Source organism: Oppia nitens, unplaced genomic scaffold, assembly GCF_028296485.1.
Source record: "Oppia nitens isolate AA-2021 unplaced genomic scaffold, nextdenovo-longstitch-racon4-pilon3 scaffold7_pilon_pilon_pilon, whole genome shotgun sequence".
NCBI lineage: Eukaryota > Metazoa > Arthropoda > Arachnida > Sarcoptiformes > Oppiidae > Oppia > Oppia nitens.
Genome location: NW_026533251.1, coordinates 650215 through 668399, shown reverse-complemented (window position 1 = coordinate 668399; position 18185 = coordinate 650215). Strand labels below are relative to the sequence as shown.

The following is an 18185-nucleotide window of genomic DNA, read 5'->3' as shown; positions in this document are numbered from 1 at the left end:
GGATTGTATTGTTCAATGGCTACGACAGTCATCATCAGACAAAAGACTAGGATTTYTTATGGATGTAATTAAAGTGATGTTAATTGTGGTCAACAATCACAATATCATCAAAAATACGCTAAAACGGGTTAAAAGAAAAATTGTAAAACAATTACACGAAAACAAASCCCAAACCAATGACTAAATCTAATCAATCAATCAATTACTGTAATTATAACATTAAACCTGTATATTGTTTATAAGTATTTTTTTTTGTAAAAATAATTGTTTTCAAAACTATTCAAATGTATAAAAATAATATTATTATTGTTAAAATATACAATAATTTATTATATTAATTATATTACGGCTTTTGACAATTTGAATTTTTCATTTATAAAAAATATTTATATTATAAATAATACAATAAAAATCAAAATTAGATTATAATAAATGTTATGACTATAAAAAATTATTAATAAAGTTTTGATTATTATTTATAAWTTTATTTGTTAATATTAAAACAAAATAATATATATTTCGTTAAAACATATAGTTTTGTAGCTTATATTAAATAATTGTTTAGTATAGGACAGCCAATAATGGCYAYACAACGCCCCTCTATAACGGTTTATATAACAATCAACCGAACCTTAACTCAGGTACTGAATCTGTTAGTCTGTACTTAAGCTATATTTTACTGAGTATTTAAAGTCAATGTTTTTTACATTTGTTAACTAATATTAATAATTAACAATAAAATTACTTTTATTATATAACAATTAATTGTGTTTTATTAGACAATTCATACAACTATACGGGTGGCGCACAATACSGTCCGCGTAAAACTATACMGTGATTTTAATTACAATATGTTTTGCTAACTTTTATACCTTTATTTGTTAATATTAAAACACCGTTTTTAATCACTTAATTAGACATCAATTTTAAAAATTAATAAAAAAATTTCATAATGATATACAAATAATTATCTCAAAACCTTCGATACTKTGGTAGATAATGCRATAACTAAAATAGTCGACTGACAGTAAATGTGACAATACTGGTAACTAYACTATTATAAGTGTTTTTAAAATATCTAAATTTAGTTATAAATAATTAAATATATGATCGATCAAATAAATAAATAATTTAATATCATAGGATTAATCAATAATTAATGAATGATCGATCAATACTGTAAATTAGCATTAATCAWATAATGAGAATAAATCATGAATTGCATGAATTTGATAGATAATAAAAACTTATATAACATGACTAGGATTTTGTACCATAAAATCAAACAAACTCCAGGAGTATAGCAATTATCACTAAACCTATCATTTATGGCATTACCTGCCATTAAATGTCTTATTCGYAAAAACAGTACATATTTTTTATTGTGTTTTCTTTATGACTAAGATATTAATTATATTTTAAAATTACAAAATTAAAATAAATAAATATTTCTTTWAAAAACAATAATCTTAAAAACTAAATATCATCATTGATATAGAAATTAATTTTTTATAGTGAATACAATATATAAATTGTACCTTGACAATTTTTGTGTGTAAATTATGTTATCTACAGTACTAAATAATATATATATTAAAAATTAATTATCATCATTGATTTAGAAATTAATTTTATATAGTGAATATATAAATATATAATTSAACCTTGACAATTTTTTTATGTAAATGTATGCCTAATAAGTTACAGTTAGAGTATAAAATAATTAATAATAATTTAAATATGTCGAATAAACCTGGACATATTAGTCATCATAGGTATAAATATGCAATATATATATATATACCTATATAGCCTRGAAAATATTTGTCATTATAAATTAGTTATTGATCTAACTTACAACAGTATAATTAAGATATTAAATATTTTTAGACACTTATAATAATAATTWTCAGAATTTTTAAATTAAARTTTATTTTATATTCATTTTAATCTAACAATATGTTTGTRTTGTCACAAGTATTTTCGTGGATCATATCAGATATRTGGACAACAATAATAAGTTTATTAATTGGTTATGTGGTCTACAAATTGGCAAAATTTTATTACCAATATTATAGTCTACCTCCCGGTCCATTCCCATTACCAYTGGTCGGCAATTTGCTGGGTTTGTATACCAATTATTTTATTAAAATATTATTTTATAGATATCTAAATTATAAAATAATTATATATAAAAAATTTTATTTTGTGACATTATTTAGGAAAACTGTTGGTTTTAGCTTTTGACGAATTGATAACATGTTTAGTGCCCTCTAAAGTACCTACAGTAAACTAATGTACATCAATTGGGATGACATTATAAGAAAAATGGCCAAAAAATATGGTCCAAATTGGTAATTTTTTATATATAATGTGTGATTGTGAAACAGTCCATAAAATAATTGTATGATTAAAAACTGATGCAGTTCGATCATTGCTTATAAGAAAAATGGCAAAAAAATATGGTCTTTTAATAAAAATGATTTTGCAGTCATAGCTAGAGACCTGAATTTGCGGGACAGTTTTTTTGGTAATCATTCATGATTTTAAAATTTATTATTATTATTATTATTATTATTTTTATTTATTWTTAAAGGAAAATCATATTCAAATAGTATTATTTTTGCCGATTACGGCATTTTTTTGGGAAACATTGCAACGTGTGGCACACGCGGCCATACAGTATGTTATAATATAAATATATGAAAAATTATTAAAACTTTTTAATAAATTGTTAGAAAATACTCAACTAATGAACGATTAGTTAACGTAGCGGTCGATTGTGTGGATAAAACAGTGAAAACAATGTTGGAAATGGAGGGCCCAAACAAACCTATCGATCCATTAAATTACATATATCTTACGTTTCTTAATATTTTGGCAAATAGTAGTTTCGGACAAAAGTACAGTAATWTGAGATTTTAATAAAAAATTAATATTACTTATAATATATATATATATATGATTACCGATGAATAGCTATAATATTGATGACCCGGAGTTTAAACAATTAAAATATGTGTTAAAAGATTTAAACGAAGAATTTGGTCCACGAATGTTGTTRTGGGARTTCTCACCAATTGTTCGATGGATTGATAGGAAAAATGTGACAAAATGTGATCAATTATTTGATGATTTTTATAATCTATTGCTTGAGAAATATAGATCACATTATAAAGATTACGATTCAAATATTGAAAGAGACTTTTGTGATGCACTCATAACTGGTAAAAATGATGCGCTTCGGGAGGAAAAGAGTCGACACCCTTTCTGACCGATGAAAATCTAGCGATGGCTTTATTGGATCTTTTTATTGGCGGAACCGATACTTCGCAAAACACATTTCAATGGCTWCTTCTGTTATTATCCTATTATCCATCGATGCAAAAACAGTTACGACAAGAAATAGAGTCAATAATTGGTGACCGAATGCCAACACATGAGGACAGACAACGATGTCATTATGTGATGGCATTTATTGCCGAAACTTTGAGATTCAGAAATGTCGCGCCGAGCGGTGTCTATCATAAAGCAATTGTCACGAGTAAAATAGGTATTAATTAAATTTAAAAACAAAATATTTTTATATGACATTAAATATATTTAAAAATATAATTAGGAGACTATATAATACCAGAAGGTATGTCTGTATATGCATATCARGGATTTATTTTACGAGACAACAAATATTGGGAAAATAGTGAGAATTTCATACCCGAGCGCTTCATCGACAGTGACGGTCAATATATGACAATCCGTTCGCCGGCATWCATACCTTTCGGTGTGGGACGTCGTAARTGTTTGGGCGAAAAGTTGGCCATCGCTGACCTGTTTCTTGTTTTGGTCCGATTTTTACAATCGACACAAAACTATGACATTGTTTTGGACAGTCATAATGGTTTAGATGCCAATCCCAATAGTTCTTTCGATGCGCTTAATCCTAATAAATACAGTATTATATTAAAGACTAAATAGAAATAATATAATATACTTMTTGGTGTTCAACAAATCTTTATTCAATTACAGCACTTATTAATGCATTGTTTATATAAAATTGTTGAATAAATATTCWTAGAWTAATCGGTATAATAWTATTATTAATACTTAAAATGAATATTTTAACAAAATTTCAGTTTAAATATATAAATAATACTTTATATATTTTTTTAAAACAAACTTTTTAATTTAATTATGTTTTACTATTCATACARTATAGTTATTATAAATTGATAATCTTTATATATTAATATATTTGAACATTTAATTGAAAACTTTATGAATGCTTATTATTTATATTATTACTTGATAATAAACAAAAAAAATAAATTATAATTATTACATACAAAACAATTACCCGAAATCAATGATTAAATCTTATCAATCAATTAATGTAATTATATTGTTTATAATAATTGTTTTTTAAACTATTTAATGCATAAAAATATTATCGATAGTATTATTGTTGTTAAATATACAGTAATTTATTATATTAATTATATTATGGCTTTTAAAAAATTGTATATTTCATTTATAGAAAATATTTATATTATAAACAATACATAAAAAAGTAAATTTGATTTAATAAAAAATTGCTAATAAAGTTTTGTTTATTTTTTATAAATTTATTTGTTAATATTATAAAAGTAAATTTAATTTAATGTTTTATAAAATGTTTTTAAAATGATTAATGATATAATCAATAAATAAATAAAAATAATGTTATTAATAACTACATTCTGTAGTTAATGTATTTATCCGTATAATACAGTAAACAATAAGTACATCAACTACAGAGTSCTTTATTAATAACATTATTATTATTTATTAATTAAAGTGAATTTTAAAATTATTATAACTTATATAAAATACTGTAATGTATTTTACTTTATATAAAACAAATGGTAATTACAAAAATTAAAAATCATTGTAATACAATATGTAATTATATTACTGTCTAATTTTTTTTTGTATTAGAACTGTTTTTCAATGTTATATCTATTTCCTATATTATAAAATCTAATATATCTATAAATTATTTGTTTTTATTATAAATTAAGTTAAATTACAATTAATTTTTAAAATATATACTTAGTTAGCATATATAGATTGCAATTAGCCTATAATTTATTATTTAGTTTATAGATGTTAAACAAGTATTAAGTTATTTATTATAATTTTGTTTGAATTTTATTTCATTATGTTTTTAACATAAGAATTTATTATAGTTTGCATAAACCTTATTGATAATAATATATATTTAAATAATGAATAAATATATATAGTTTTTTTTATTAATCCAATGCAAAACAAWRTGATARACAACACRATTGTATCACAGCTTGCACTTCAAGCCAACCAATTGTGTGCCCATATTATATAATTTTGTAACAATTATATTGTATGTATTTATTTAATAGGGGGTATAGTTTACATTATATATCATTTTATATTAYCATAAACTCTATTGTCTTTTAGGCCAAAATAGTAACATACAAAATACAAACAATCGTAACATTTTAGTTCAATAAAAGACATATTACATAAAATGATTTAATTAAATATTAATTAMTAGTTTAAGTAATATTATTAATAGATTATAGAAAATAATTCAAATATTTATTAACAATTAATTCAAAGTCATAACACAACAAGTGATGGTATGAATTAGATTTATAATGATTTTTATAATATACATCTTATGGTTTGTTTTAGGATTGTATTGTTCAATGGCTACGACAGTCATCACAAGACAATAGACTTCTTATAGATTTGATTGTTAACTTTGATCAACAATTACAATGTCATCTATAATATCATAAATCGGGTTAAAAGAAAGATTACATTCTATATGTCATGTTTTGAGAAACGACGACAAATATTGGACTAACGGTAATGACTTTATTCCCGAGCGTTTCCTCGATAGTGAAGATCATTATATGACAACCCGTTCGCCGGCATTCATACCTTTCGGTGTGGGACGACGTATATGTTTGGGCGAGAAGTTAGCCATCGCTGACCTGTTTCTTGTTTTGGTCCGATTTCTACAATCGACACAAAACTATGACATTGTTTTGGACAGTCATAATGGTTTGGATACCGATCCTAATATTAGTGATTCTATTAATCCATATAGATATACAATTATATTTAAATCTAAATCTTAATTACTATTTTATACAGTTTATTGCAAATTACATATAGAAATAATTACATAATTTTTTTTAATAAATTGTTTTATAAATATCCACATATTATGTTAATCATCTTATTAATTATTATATTAAGTTTTTATTTAGTAATAATTTGCTATATTATTTAAATATTATTTAATAATTTTTCAATTTAAAAAGTTTAAAATTTTTAAAAATGTAAATTAAAAAATTAAATATAAAATAATATAAAAAATAAATGTTAAAATGATATCTATATATAGATCTATAATATCCTGAGCATGAATGCCCAATTCATATGTATTTATTAATACCTCTAATATATACAATTTAATCTTTAACGTGTTTGCTAATTAGCATATTTAATACGTATACATTGCGTACTAATGCATTATTATTATTATTATTTAATTTCAATTTACAAAATTATATATTAATGCATTGAATAGACATTAAGGTAATAACTTTTTTAAACTGTTTAAAAATGTCTACATTTTAAATTTTATTTAAATTTCAATGTCAACTATAATAAAATTACTGTAATTTTTTTTGGCATACTATAAARTTATTATTTTTTAATTTTAAATAATTGATTTTCTATCAATAGTAAATTTTAGATTAAATTTACAGTAATGCGTTATAAATTTTTTAGTTTATCAGATAAAAAATGTATATTATAAATCTTATATTTAAGGTGAGATCAAAGTTTATGTAAACTCACACAACTATAAATAAAATTATTACATTAAAATTAAATTAATTTATATATAATTTCTGAAGATTTTATTTTTTTTACAAAAGCTAGTAATTATTATATAAACTATTACATGTTATTTATCTATTATTATTAATGTAAATAATTAAATTAAGTTCAAATAATAATTTACAAGTACAACAAGGCCAAATTGATTAATATTATATCAATAAATTCAAGTTAAACACTCATAGTATATAAATAGTGAAAGAATAGTCAAAATTTATTAATTTAAAATTATTATAAGTTATTAAACTTCGAATTTTTATTAAATATAATAATAATAATAATAAAATAGTTGTTTACTAGTAATTACTAATAGTAAAGATGTCTATATTAAATCAATTATTTTTATTGTTAATATCGGATGTTTGGACAACAATTATAAGTTTATTAATTGGTTATGTGGTCTACAAATTGGCAAAATTTTATTACCGATATTATAGTCTACCTCCCGGTCCTTTGCCATTGCCTGTGTTGGGAAATATATTAGGTAAGTGCAGAAAAAAATTATTTTTTAAAATTTAAAATTCAGAGTTTTATAATAATTTTAAAATTTATATAATGTAAGTTAAGTAGATTTATTTTTAATAATGTATTTTATTTTATTTTTTGTGATATTGTACTTAAAAAATAGCATTTAAAACTCAAGATCATTGGGACGATGTTTTCCGACAAATGTCTAAAAAATACGGTCCAGTATTTACTGTACATATCGGCAATACTCCACAGGTTATGATCACTGATGTGGACATCGCTAGAGAAGCCTTTCGTAAAAATGATTTCGCGGGAAGACCTGAATCTTATTTCGGTAATTGAATTAATATAGATATTAAACATTTATTATTAATAAAATACTTATTATCTTTTTTTTGTTGAAAAATCTATATACTGTATAATAAATATGATATTTAAATAATAGGAAGTTATATGTCAAATGACAAACAAAAAGATGTTATATTTACCGATTACGGCCACACTTGGGAAGCATTGAGACGTGTGGCTCACGCGGCCGTACAGTACGTCTATTTTAATTATATAAAACAAAACATATATATWTATATATATATAATTATAAATTAATTTATTTTTTTATAGAAAATATTCAGTTAATGATAGATTAATTAATGTGACCGTCGATTGTGTTGATAAAACAGTGCAAACAATGTTAACAAAAGAGGGTACAAATACACCCATAAAAGTCATTGATTATATATATCATATGTTTCTGAATATATTGGCGGACAGCACTTTCGGACAAAAGTAATTATTTTTTTATTATATAATTATTATTTAAARTTTAATTCAATCATAAATCAATCAATATCAATATATTCAGATTTAATTATGATGATCCCGAGTTTAAATTACTGAGCTATGGATTACGTGATTTTGCAATGGAGGCGGGATCCCATTTCTTTTTATGGGAATTTTCACCACTAATACGATTGTTGGACTATAAGATGGTAYGCAAACTAAACAAAGTAGAGTATCAAATGCAGGATATTATGAAAGAAAAATTGARAAATCATTACAAAGATTAYAATCCGAGTATTGAACGCGAYTTTTGCGATGCACTCATTTCGGCTAAAAATGATGCGCTCCGGGAGGGAAAAGAGTCGGCACCSTATCTGACTGATCCAAATTTGGCGATAACTATATATGATCTTTTCATAGCAGGAACTGATACCTCACAAAAAACATTTCAATGGTTACTATTATTTTTATCTTATTATCCAAATTTACAAAATAAATTACGAGAAGAAATTGAGTCGCAAATCGGTGACMRAATACCAACCCATGAGGACAGACAGCGATGTCATTATGTGATGGCATTTATATCGGAAACAYTAAGATTGAGAAATGTCGCCCCATTTGGTGTGCCTCACAAAGCWGTAGTCAACAGTAAAATAGGTAATAACTTATTAACTGAATTTGTTTTTCAATAAACTAACAGTTAGTTTTTAGGTGATTACACAATACCCGAAGGTATACCTGTGTTTGTATATCAGGGAATTATATTGAGAAGCGATGACAACAAATATTGGCCTAAAGCTAATGACTTCAYACCCGAGCGCTTTCTCGACAGTGACGGACATTATATGACAACCCGTTCGCCGGCATTCATACCCTTTGGTGTGGGACGTCGTGTATGTTTGGGCGAGAAGTTGGCCATCGCTGACATATTTCTCGTTTTGGTCCGATTTCTACAATTGACACAAAACTATAACATTGTTTTGGACAGTCATAATGGTATTCTACCCGATCCTAATAAAAGTGCTGCTATGGATCCATTTGATTATACGATTGTATTAAAAACTAAATAAAAACATTCAAATATTTAAAATAATAGTTTATTATTACATTATTATTTTAAAACATTTATAATTTTTCTGATTTATCCTAAATAAATATGTATTTTTAAATTATACAAACTATTAATTACTAATTTATTATTTTATTAATTATAATAAAAATATTAATTTTTAAAAATCTATATATTTATTAATTACAATATAAAACATGTTTATATTATTGAACTACTTGTATTAAGTTATTTAATTATATCAAAATTATTGTCAATTAAAAAATAATTTTCTGACTTTTTAGAATTAATTTAATTTTGTTTTTATTTATTTATAATGTCAGGTATTATGTAATTATTAAATTAATAAAACAATATTTATAATTTCAACAATAGATATGTAATAGATAATTTTAACACTATTTATTTAAAAAAATTATTATCATAATAACGTTTTGATTATGTTATGATATTTATATTTTTATCATAAATACACAAATAAATTTAATACTATTTATAAATAATACTTTATTTTATTAAGTGCTTATACTATAGTAATAAAAGTTTTTACTGATAGTGCGTTCAGTTTAAACTAAATATGAAAATTCGGTTTTTATAAGATTTAATATTTTTAAAACTATTAATAAGTTAAATAAATACAATATTACATTTATGCTTAAATTTACTAATGATTTACTAAATTAAATTTAATAAAATAATCTATTATTCTTATCACAAGAAATGTAAGGTACTATTAAAGAGATATTATTTGTATTATTTAAGATTATTTATTAATTAGAATATTTTAAAACAATTAAATTAAAAAATATATATTAATGATAATTTTAATTTTTAAAGTCAAAAATTTGGCATTAATTTAATTTTAGTTTCATTTGACATTTAATGTTAGGTTTGGTTTCGGATAATTATAAATATTTCCCCAATATTTATGGGAAAGTTATTACTAATCTATTTTCAAGGACATCAGGTATACTCTATGTTTTAGTAGTAGATAATACAGCATAACATATAAAGTTATGATACTATATAAATACGAAATGTTATATGAGTTTATTCATTAGTTTATAATAMTGAATATTATAAAAATAAATAAACTTTTTTATTTATTTATTTTTAAATTTTATTTTAAGTGAACAAAATTAAACACTTAATAACAATGTCTATATTGACAAAATTATTTTCTTGGATTGTCTCGGATTTTTGGACAACAATATTGACAATATTTATAGCTTATATGGTCTACAAATTGGCTAAATTTTATTATCGATACTACAGTCTACCTCCCGGTCCATTTCCATTGCCAGTGTTTGGTAATATTTTAGGTAGGTTGTTTTTAGAAATGTTTAGTTAATAGTGTATAAAAATTATTTTTTGGTATATTTAGATACTATTAAAATATTTTAAAACTTATTTTAACTAAAATAGAATTCAAATCGAAACTCCATTGGAATGAAGTTATGCGAGAATTRGCCAAAAAGTATGGACCGGTTTTTACCGTACATATGGGAAACACTCCTCAAGTAGTCATCAGTGATGCCGATATCGGTAGAGAAGCTTTTAGGCGAAATGATTTTGCGGGACGGCCTACAAGTTTTATAAGTATATATATATATATATATATATATATAACTTAATATTAGAAAAAGCATTAATAAATAAAATATCATATTTTATTTTTTAATTATCAGGTAGTACTTTATCAAATGATAAGTTTTCGGATATAGTGTCCGCCGATTATGGCCACCAATGGGAAGCCCTGAGACGTGTGGCACACGCGGCCGTACAGTATGTGTTATTTTGCATATTATAAWATGATATAAATATTTCAATGAAATCATATTTTGTTTAATTTATAAAAAAGTATTGTATTAAATGATATATTAATTTGTTTTTTTAAAAATAATATTATAGAAAATATTCAAATAATGAGCGATTAGTTAATGTAGCCGTGGATTCAGTGGACAATACAATTAAGTCAATAGTGGACAGTGAGGGCACTGACAAACCATTTATACCGGAAGTCTATATCTATCTTATGTTTCTCAATATTTTGGCCAACAGTACGTTTGGAGAAAAGTAATAATAAATTTATRATTAAATAAATAATTAAACAAATTATTAATAATTAGTATTTTAAACTTATTTTTTGAATTAGCTATACTGTGAACGACCCTGAGTTTAAACAAATCAAATATATTGTACGTGATTTCACTCAGGAAATGGGAACTCGGTTTATGTTTTGGGAGATATCACCACTATTTCGATGGATTGACAATAAGATGGTTAACAAACATAAATCACTTTTGGCGGATGTTTTTGATTTAATGGAAAAGAAATTGCAAAAGCATTACAAAGATTACAATCCAAGTATTGAACGAGACTTTTGTGATGCACTGATTGCGGCTAAAAATGATGCGCTCCGGGAGGGCAAGGAATCGGCACCTTATCTTACTGATGCTAATCTGCGAATGTGTATCTTTGACTTATTTGTTGCCGGAACCGATACATCATTTATGACATTTCACTGGATTTTATTGTTTATGACTTAYTATCCATCGATGCAAACAATGTTACGACAAGAGATTGATACACAAATTGGTGACCGATTGCCGACACATGAAGACAGGCATCGATGTCATTATGTTATGGCATTCATATCGGAAACACTGAGATTAAGAAATGTAGTTCCCGTTGGTCTTATGCATAAAGCAATGGTCAACAGTAAAATAGGTATTAAAATAGAGATTTTTTAAATAATATTAAATTTAGTATTAATAATTAATAGTGTTTATTAATTAAAAAATATAATTATTAATTTTAATATTTAGCTAATTATACGATACCTAAAGATATGTCTGTTGTTACATATCAGTCAATTATTTTACGGGATAATAAACATTGGGATAAATGCGACGACTTTATACCCGAGCGCTTCCTCGACAGTGATGGCAAATACATGACAACCCGTTCGCCGGCATTCATACCCTTTGGTGTGGGACGTCGTGTATGTTTGGGCGAGAAGTTGGCCATCGCTGACCTGTTTCTTGTTTTGGCCCGATTTCTACAATCGACTCAAAACTATGATATAGTTTTGGACACTAATAAGGGTATTCAACCCGATCCTTCTAAGACAATGGGTATTATTCCCGAGGAATATAAAATTGTTTTTAAAACTAAATCCAGATAACAACATATTTTTGAATATKTATGAAATATTTATTTATAAAAAATATAATTCAAAACACATTATTTATGATAATTTATTCTATTGTATTTTAATTTATATTTTATATAAYTATAMAAATAAAGAAAAATTAAAATAAAATTTATCTAGTTACATTTATAAACTAWAAAATAATAAATRATAATAAAATTAATCGTAACATAATCTAAAGATAATTATAAAATATAAATTGTATTATAATATAAATTAAATGATTTATAAAGCCTAATAAAATTGATAATAAGTATTGTATTCAATTTTTTTAAACATAAATTCATAAGTTTTTCATATCTAACTYAAACTTTTTGTACTCATGAWATCAAAGTTTTGTTTTGATTTCATGAGTACAAAAAGTTTGAGTTAGATATGAAAAACGGTTTGGATTTGATCAWGGTTTGCTTGATTTTTTTAAATTTACATTTTTTACATTAAATATTTTTAATAAATAAAGTAATTATTAACATTAATAAATGATTTAATATATTATTTATTAATKAGTTGTTTCAAATTWATAGTACTCTGATTTTTGTCTAAATTAAATTACTTTAAAATAATTAAAAATTTTAACTAAATTATCTACATAGTTTTTTTATTATAATTTAAATTAGTTTATAACTAWTGATAATTGTTTTTTCTAATATTTATTAATTTAAACATTTATAATGAGTTACTTTGTTTTAATTATAGTAATTAGCGGTTCGYTTATAGCGGTTATATGTTTTATAGAGAGACTTGTCTTAAACTTTATTGAAGCTTTATATATACCTGTTTGTAGTTTGAAGGACARCTAGTTATTATAAAAAGTWTATAAATATAAACTTTTTATATTAATAATTTTAAATCAGTATAAACATTGATAGTTTTAAATATTGTAATTATTAATAATATAAATTTGCTAAAAATAGTAATAGTAATAGTAATAATAATAWTAATATTAATAATTATGTCTTTTTCGACAAAATTATTTGCTTGGATTGCAACTGATTTYAAGACTACTATTATWACTTTATTTGTCGGTTATTTKGTCTACAAATTGGCCAAATTTTATTACCGATATTACAGTTTACCTCCCGGTCCATTTCCATTGCCAATATTAGGCAATATTTTATGTAAGTTAATCATTAGATAATCTTTTAATTTGTCCAAGTAGCTTTTCAGTAAAATATTATAATATATTTATAATTTATATATAAATAAATACAATATTAAAAACAAACAAAAATTGTTGTATAAAATAGCATTTATATCTAAACATCATTGGGACGAAATATTTCGACAATTGTCCAAAAAGTATGGACCAGTTTTTACTATATATATGGGGAATATTCCAAATATCGTTATCACTGATGCGGACATCGCTAGAGAAGCGTTTCGTAAAAATGATTTCGCGGGAAGAACTGAGAGCTATATCGGTAATTAAATAATTATATTATTGATATTAAATACTGGTATTAAAACAAACAAACAAAAAATAATGATTATATTGTCTTAACTAACAGGTAATGTAATATCAAATGAAGAGCACAGGGATATTGTGTTTGCCGATTACGGCCACACTTGGGAAGCGTTGAGACGTGTGGCTCAYTCGGCCGTACAGTACGTTTCACCACTAAATAGTTTGAAGTGTTTTAATAAACTTTTTTTTTAATTCAATATTTAGAAAATACTCGACTAATGAACGKTTAGTGAATGTTGCCGTCGATTCKGTCGATAAAACTATACAAACAATGTTAGAAAGAGATGGTACAGACAAACCTATCGATCCATTTGATTACATATATCTCATGTTTCTCAACATTTTAGCGAACAGTACTTTTGGTGAAAAGTAAATTTTAAAAAAACAATTACAAAATTTTAATAAACTAAACATTATTATCATTCAAAAAAATATATAGTTATACTTTGGATGAYCCRGAATTTAGACATTTAAAGTATATGTTTAACGAGTTTCCTAATGAATTGGGATCACGACTATTGTTGTGGGAATTTTTACCAYTAATGCGATGGATTGACAAGAAAATGGTTACAAAACATTTAGATAATATAAGATATACTCAACAATTGATGACCAAAAAATTTGTTAAACATTACACCGATTACGACCCGATTATTGAACGCGACTTTTGCGATGCACTCATTACAGCTAAAAATGATGCGCTCCGGGAGGGAAAAGAGTCGGCACCCTATCTGAAAGATTCCAATCTAATAATGTGTACGTTTGATATATTTATTGCCGGCACCGATACGTCTCAGCGAACATTTCAATGGCTTCTCCTATTTATGATTTATTATCCGGATATACAAACAAAATTGAGAGACGAAATTGAATCACAAATCGGTGACCGAATGCCAACACATGAGGACAGACAGCGATGTCATTATTTGATGGCATTTATTGCTGAAACTATGAGATTGAGAAATGTTGTGCCAATYGGTGTTCCTCATAAAGCTGTAGTCACCAGTAAAATAGGTAATAATTTTTATGTTTTTTTAATTACAGTTATTTATTTCTTTTWTATAAATTTAGGTGACTTTACTATACCCGAAGATATGTCAATAATTACACACCAAGGAATCATTTTACGGGATAATAGCAAATATTGGGATAAATGCGACGACTTTATACCCGAGCGCTTCCTCGACAGTGATGGCAAATACATGACAACCCGTTCGCCGGCATTCATACCCTTTGGTGTGGGACGTCGTGTATGTTTGGGCGAGAAGTTAGCCATCGCTGACCTGTTTCTTGTTTTGGTCCGATTTCTACAATCGACWCAAAAATACGATTTAGTATTAGACAGCAATATTGACATTAAACCCGATCCCAATGTTAATGAATCTATTGCTCCAAAAAAATTTAAAATTATGTTTAAAACTAAAATGAGATAATTAATATACATTATCTAGAAATTTATTATTAAATACAAAATAATTATACTAAACAGATATTTTTTATTTTTAAATAAACAAAATATTCTCATTTATTCTTAATTATGCAAAAATATTTATAACTTATTTTTTGTTATTTATTAATCTTAAATAATATACTTATTAGAAAATTCATAACTTTGTATTTAAAATGATAATTTAATAATAATTATTTTTAATAAATAAAATAATTTATATAATGTATTGTTTAAATTTGTGATTTTTTCAATTAACGCAGTTAACATTTTAAATTTAATAATTAAAAAATATTATTTATCAGYAATATATCCTATACTATATACATATACATTTAAATATACATTTATTTTTATCTTAAAACTATAATAAATAGTATAATTTATAATTTATTGAACGCAATGTACTAAACTWAAWCATTTTRAACKTCAAACTATGTTATTAAATATTCATAAATGTTTATTAGATAATAATTTAGTAATTATTACTGTAAGTAAAATTTAAAAAATACTCTTTATTTTATTTAYTGGTAATTATCTAATCATTCAATTAKATTAWATATATTTTTGTTTGTTTTTCAGTCAGTTGAATGATAGGTACACTACGGACAGTAAGTTTTGAAGGACAACTAATTATTATCATACAAAACACATGCAGTAATAAAAAAGTATATAAATGTATTAACTTTTTAGTCAAACATAAATTATAGATTTATTTGCCAATAGTTTGCAAATAATAAGAATTAATATATATATTAATAATTACAGTATATTTAAATATTTTTGTATCTAAAAAATTATTGTAATAATGTCTATATTGACACAATTGTTTGGATGGTTTATATTAGATTTTCGGACAACAATTTTCAGCCTAATATTAGGTTATGTTGTCTATTATTTGGCAAAGTTCTACTACCGATACTCTAGTCTACCTCCCGGTCCCTTTCCATTACCAATTTTGGGCAATTTTCTCTGTAAGTCAATAAAATAAATAATAATATTATTAATAGAAAATTATTTTATTACAGTATATAATTATTATTATTTTGTTTTATTATAAAATAGCATTTAAAACTAAACTTCATTGGGACACTGTTTTGGAAAATATGTCTAAAAAATATGGACCAATATTTACGGTACATTTTGGTAATAAACCGCATATTATGATCACTGATGTAGACATAGCTAGAGAAGCGTTTAGAAAAAATGATTTCGCCGGCAGACAAACTGATTCACAATTTGGTAATTAACAAAAAAAATAATTTATTATTAGTATTAATATTATTTATTAATTTTTAACTATAATCTTATAGGAAGTCTATTATCTAATGATAAATATAAAGATGTGGTGTTTACCGATTACGGCCATACATGGGAAGCACTAAGACGTGTGGCTCACGCGGCCGTACAGTACGTGTCAAATAAAATATTTAACAAACAATTTATTATCAATAATGACAACAATAATAATAAATCTTATTTTTTTAACAAAATTAGAAAATACTCGACTAATGAAAGATTAGTTAACGTAGCCATCGATTCAGTGGACAAAACAATACAGATTATTGAGGATAGAGAGGGAACTGACAGACAGTTTAGTCCAAATGATTACATTTATCTAATGTTTCTAAATATTTTGGCGAACAGTACTTTTGGACAAAAGTAAATATTTAAAAAAAATATTTTGTAATAAAATTTTAATTAATTATTTTTATAAATATATAGTTATAATGATAATGACAAAGAATTTAAACAAATTCTATATATTTTGCGTGACTTTAATCGTGAAGCGGGAACCCGTCTACTACTGTGGGAGTTGTCACCACTATTTCGTTTAATTTACCACAAATGGGTCCAAAAACAAAATAAAATGTTCGCCAAAATGGCAGTCCTTATGACTGAAAAACTGGAAAACCATTATAAAGACTACGACGAGAATATTGAACGCGATTTTTGCGATGCACTTATTTCGGCTAAAAATGATGCGCTCCGGGAGGGCAAGGAGTCGGCACCGTATCTAACAGATCCTAATCTAGCGATAACTATGTTTGACTTGTTTCTTGCCGGAACCGATACATCGCAGCGAACTTTCCATTGGATTCTACTGTTTATGGCTTACTATCCGGAAATGCAAAAGAAGTTGAAAGAAGAAATTGAGTCCCAAATCGGTGACCGAATGCCAACACATGAGGACAAACAGCGGTGTCATTATGTCATGTCTTTTATTGCCGAAACTATGAGACTAAGGAATGTCGTGCCTTCAGGAGTACCACATAGAGCTGTAGTCAGAAGTAAAATTGGTAATCAAATATTTTATATGCTTTTTATATAAATTTATAATAATTAATATATATTTTTTTGCAATATAATAGATAAATACACTCTTGAAGAGGATTCATCTGTACTTGTATTGCAGGGAAATATTTTACGAAATGAGAAATATTGGCCAAAAAGTCAGAATTTCATACCCGAGCGTTTCCTCGACAGTGACGGCCATTATATTACAACCCGTTCGCCGGCATTCATACCCTTTGGTGTGGGACGTCGTGTATGTTTAGGCGAGAAGTTGGCTATCGCTGACCTGTTCCTGGTTTTGGTCCGATTTCTACAATCGACAAAAAAATATGATATAGTTTTGGGTGAAAATAATGGTATAATTCCCGATCCAGATCTGACTGATTCAGTCGTACCGTTTGAATATAAAGTTATATTCAAAATTAAATCACAATAATTATTAAATAATTATAAATAAATAATAAATGTATATTATATTTTAATAGATGTACTGGCATACAGTATAAATATCATA

The 18185-nt window shown here is 24.9% G+C and overlaps 4 protein-coding genes across 4 annotated transcripts; all 4 read left to right on the top strand.

Annotated features, from left to right (window-relative positions):
- Positions 1-1959: 1959 nt before the first annotated feature.
- Positions 1960-3274, top strand: LOC128963285 (cytochrome P450 1A1-like). Its single transcript, XM_054309788.1, has 5 exons — positions 1960-2125; positions 2223-2287; positions 2597-2682; positions 2739-2903; positions 2980-3274. The coding sequence occupies exons 1-5, from the start codon at positions 1960-1962 to the stop codon at positions 3272-3274; spliced, it is 777 nt and encodes a 258-aa protein (XP_054165763.1).
- LOC128963283 (steroid 17-alpha-hydroxylase/17,20 lyase-like) lies at positions 2602-3975 on the top strand. The gene is made up of 4 exons (XM_054309787.1): positions 2602-2682; positions 2739-2903; positions 2980-3553; positions 3620-3975. The coding sequence occupies exons 3-4, from the start codon at positions 3292-3294 to the stop codon at positions 3973-3975; spliced, it is 618 nt and encodes a 205-aa protein (XP_054165762.1). The 5' UTR covers positions 2602-2682; positions 2739-2903; positions 2980-3291.
- Positions 3976-7366: 3391 nt separating this feature from the next.
- LOC128963282 (uncharacterized) lies at positions 7367-12437 on the top strand. The gene is made up of 13 exons (XM_054309786.1): positions 7367-7417; positions 7562-7735; positions 7847-7943; positions 8023-8187; positions 8264-8838; positions 8893-9233; positions 9969-9972; positions 10381-10572; positions 10676-10849; positions 10939-11035; positions 11162-11326; positions 11406-11980; positions 12079-12437. Exons 2-13 carry the CDS (start codon positions 7603-7605, stop codon positions 12435-12437), a joined length of 2877 nt encoding a protein of 958 aa, XP_054165761.1. The 5' UTR covers positions 7367-7417; positions 7562-7602.
- Positions 12438-13416: 979 nt separating this feature from the next.
- On the top strand, positions 13417-18135 carry LOC128963281 (uncharacterized). The gene is made up of 12 exons (XM_054309785.1): positions 13417-13582; positions 13712-13885; positions 13973-14069; positions 14134-14298; positions 14369-14943; positions 15001-15302; positions 16176-16350; positions 16442-16618; positions 16690-16786; positions 16874-17038; positions 17102-17676; positions 17749-18135. The coding sequence occupies exons 1-12, from the start codon at positions 13417-13419 to the stop codon at positions 18105-18107; spliced, it is 3027 nt and encodes a 1008-aa protein (XP_054165760.1). The 3' UTR covers positions 18108-18135.
- Positions 18136-18185: the final 50 nt, after the last annotated feature.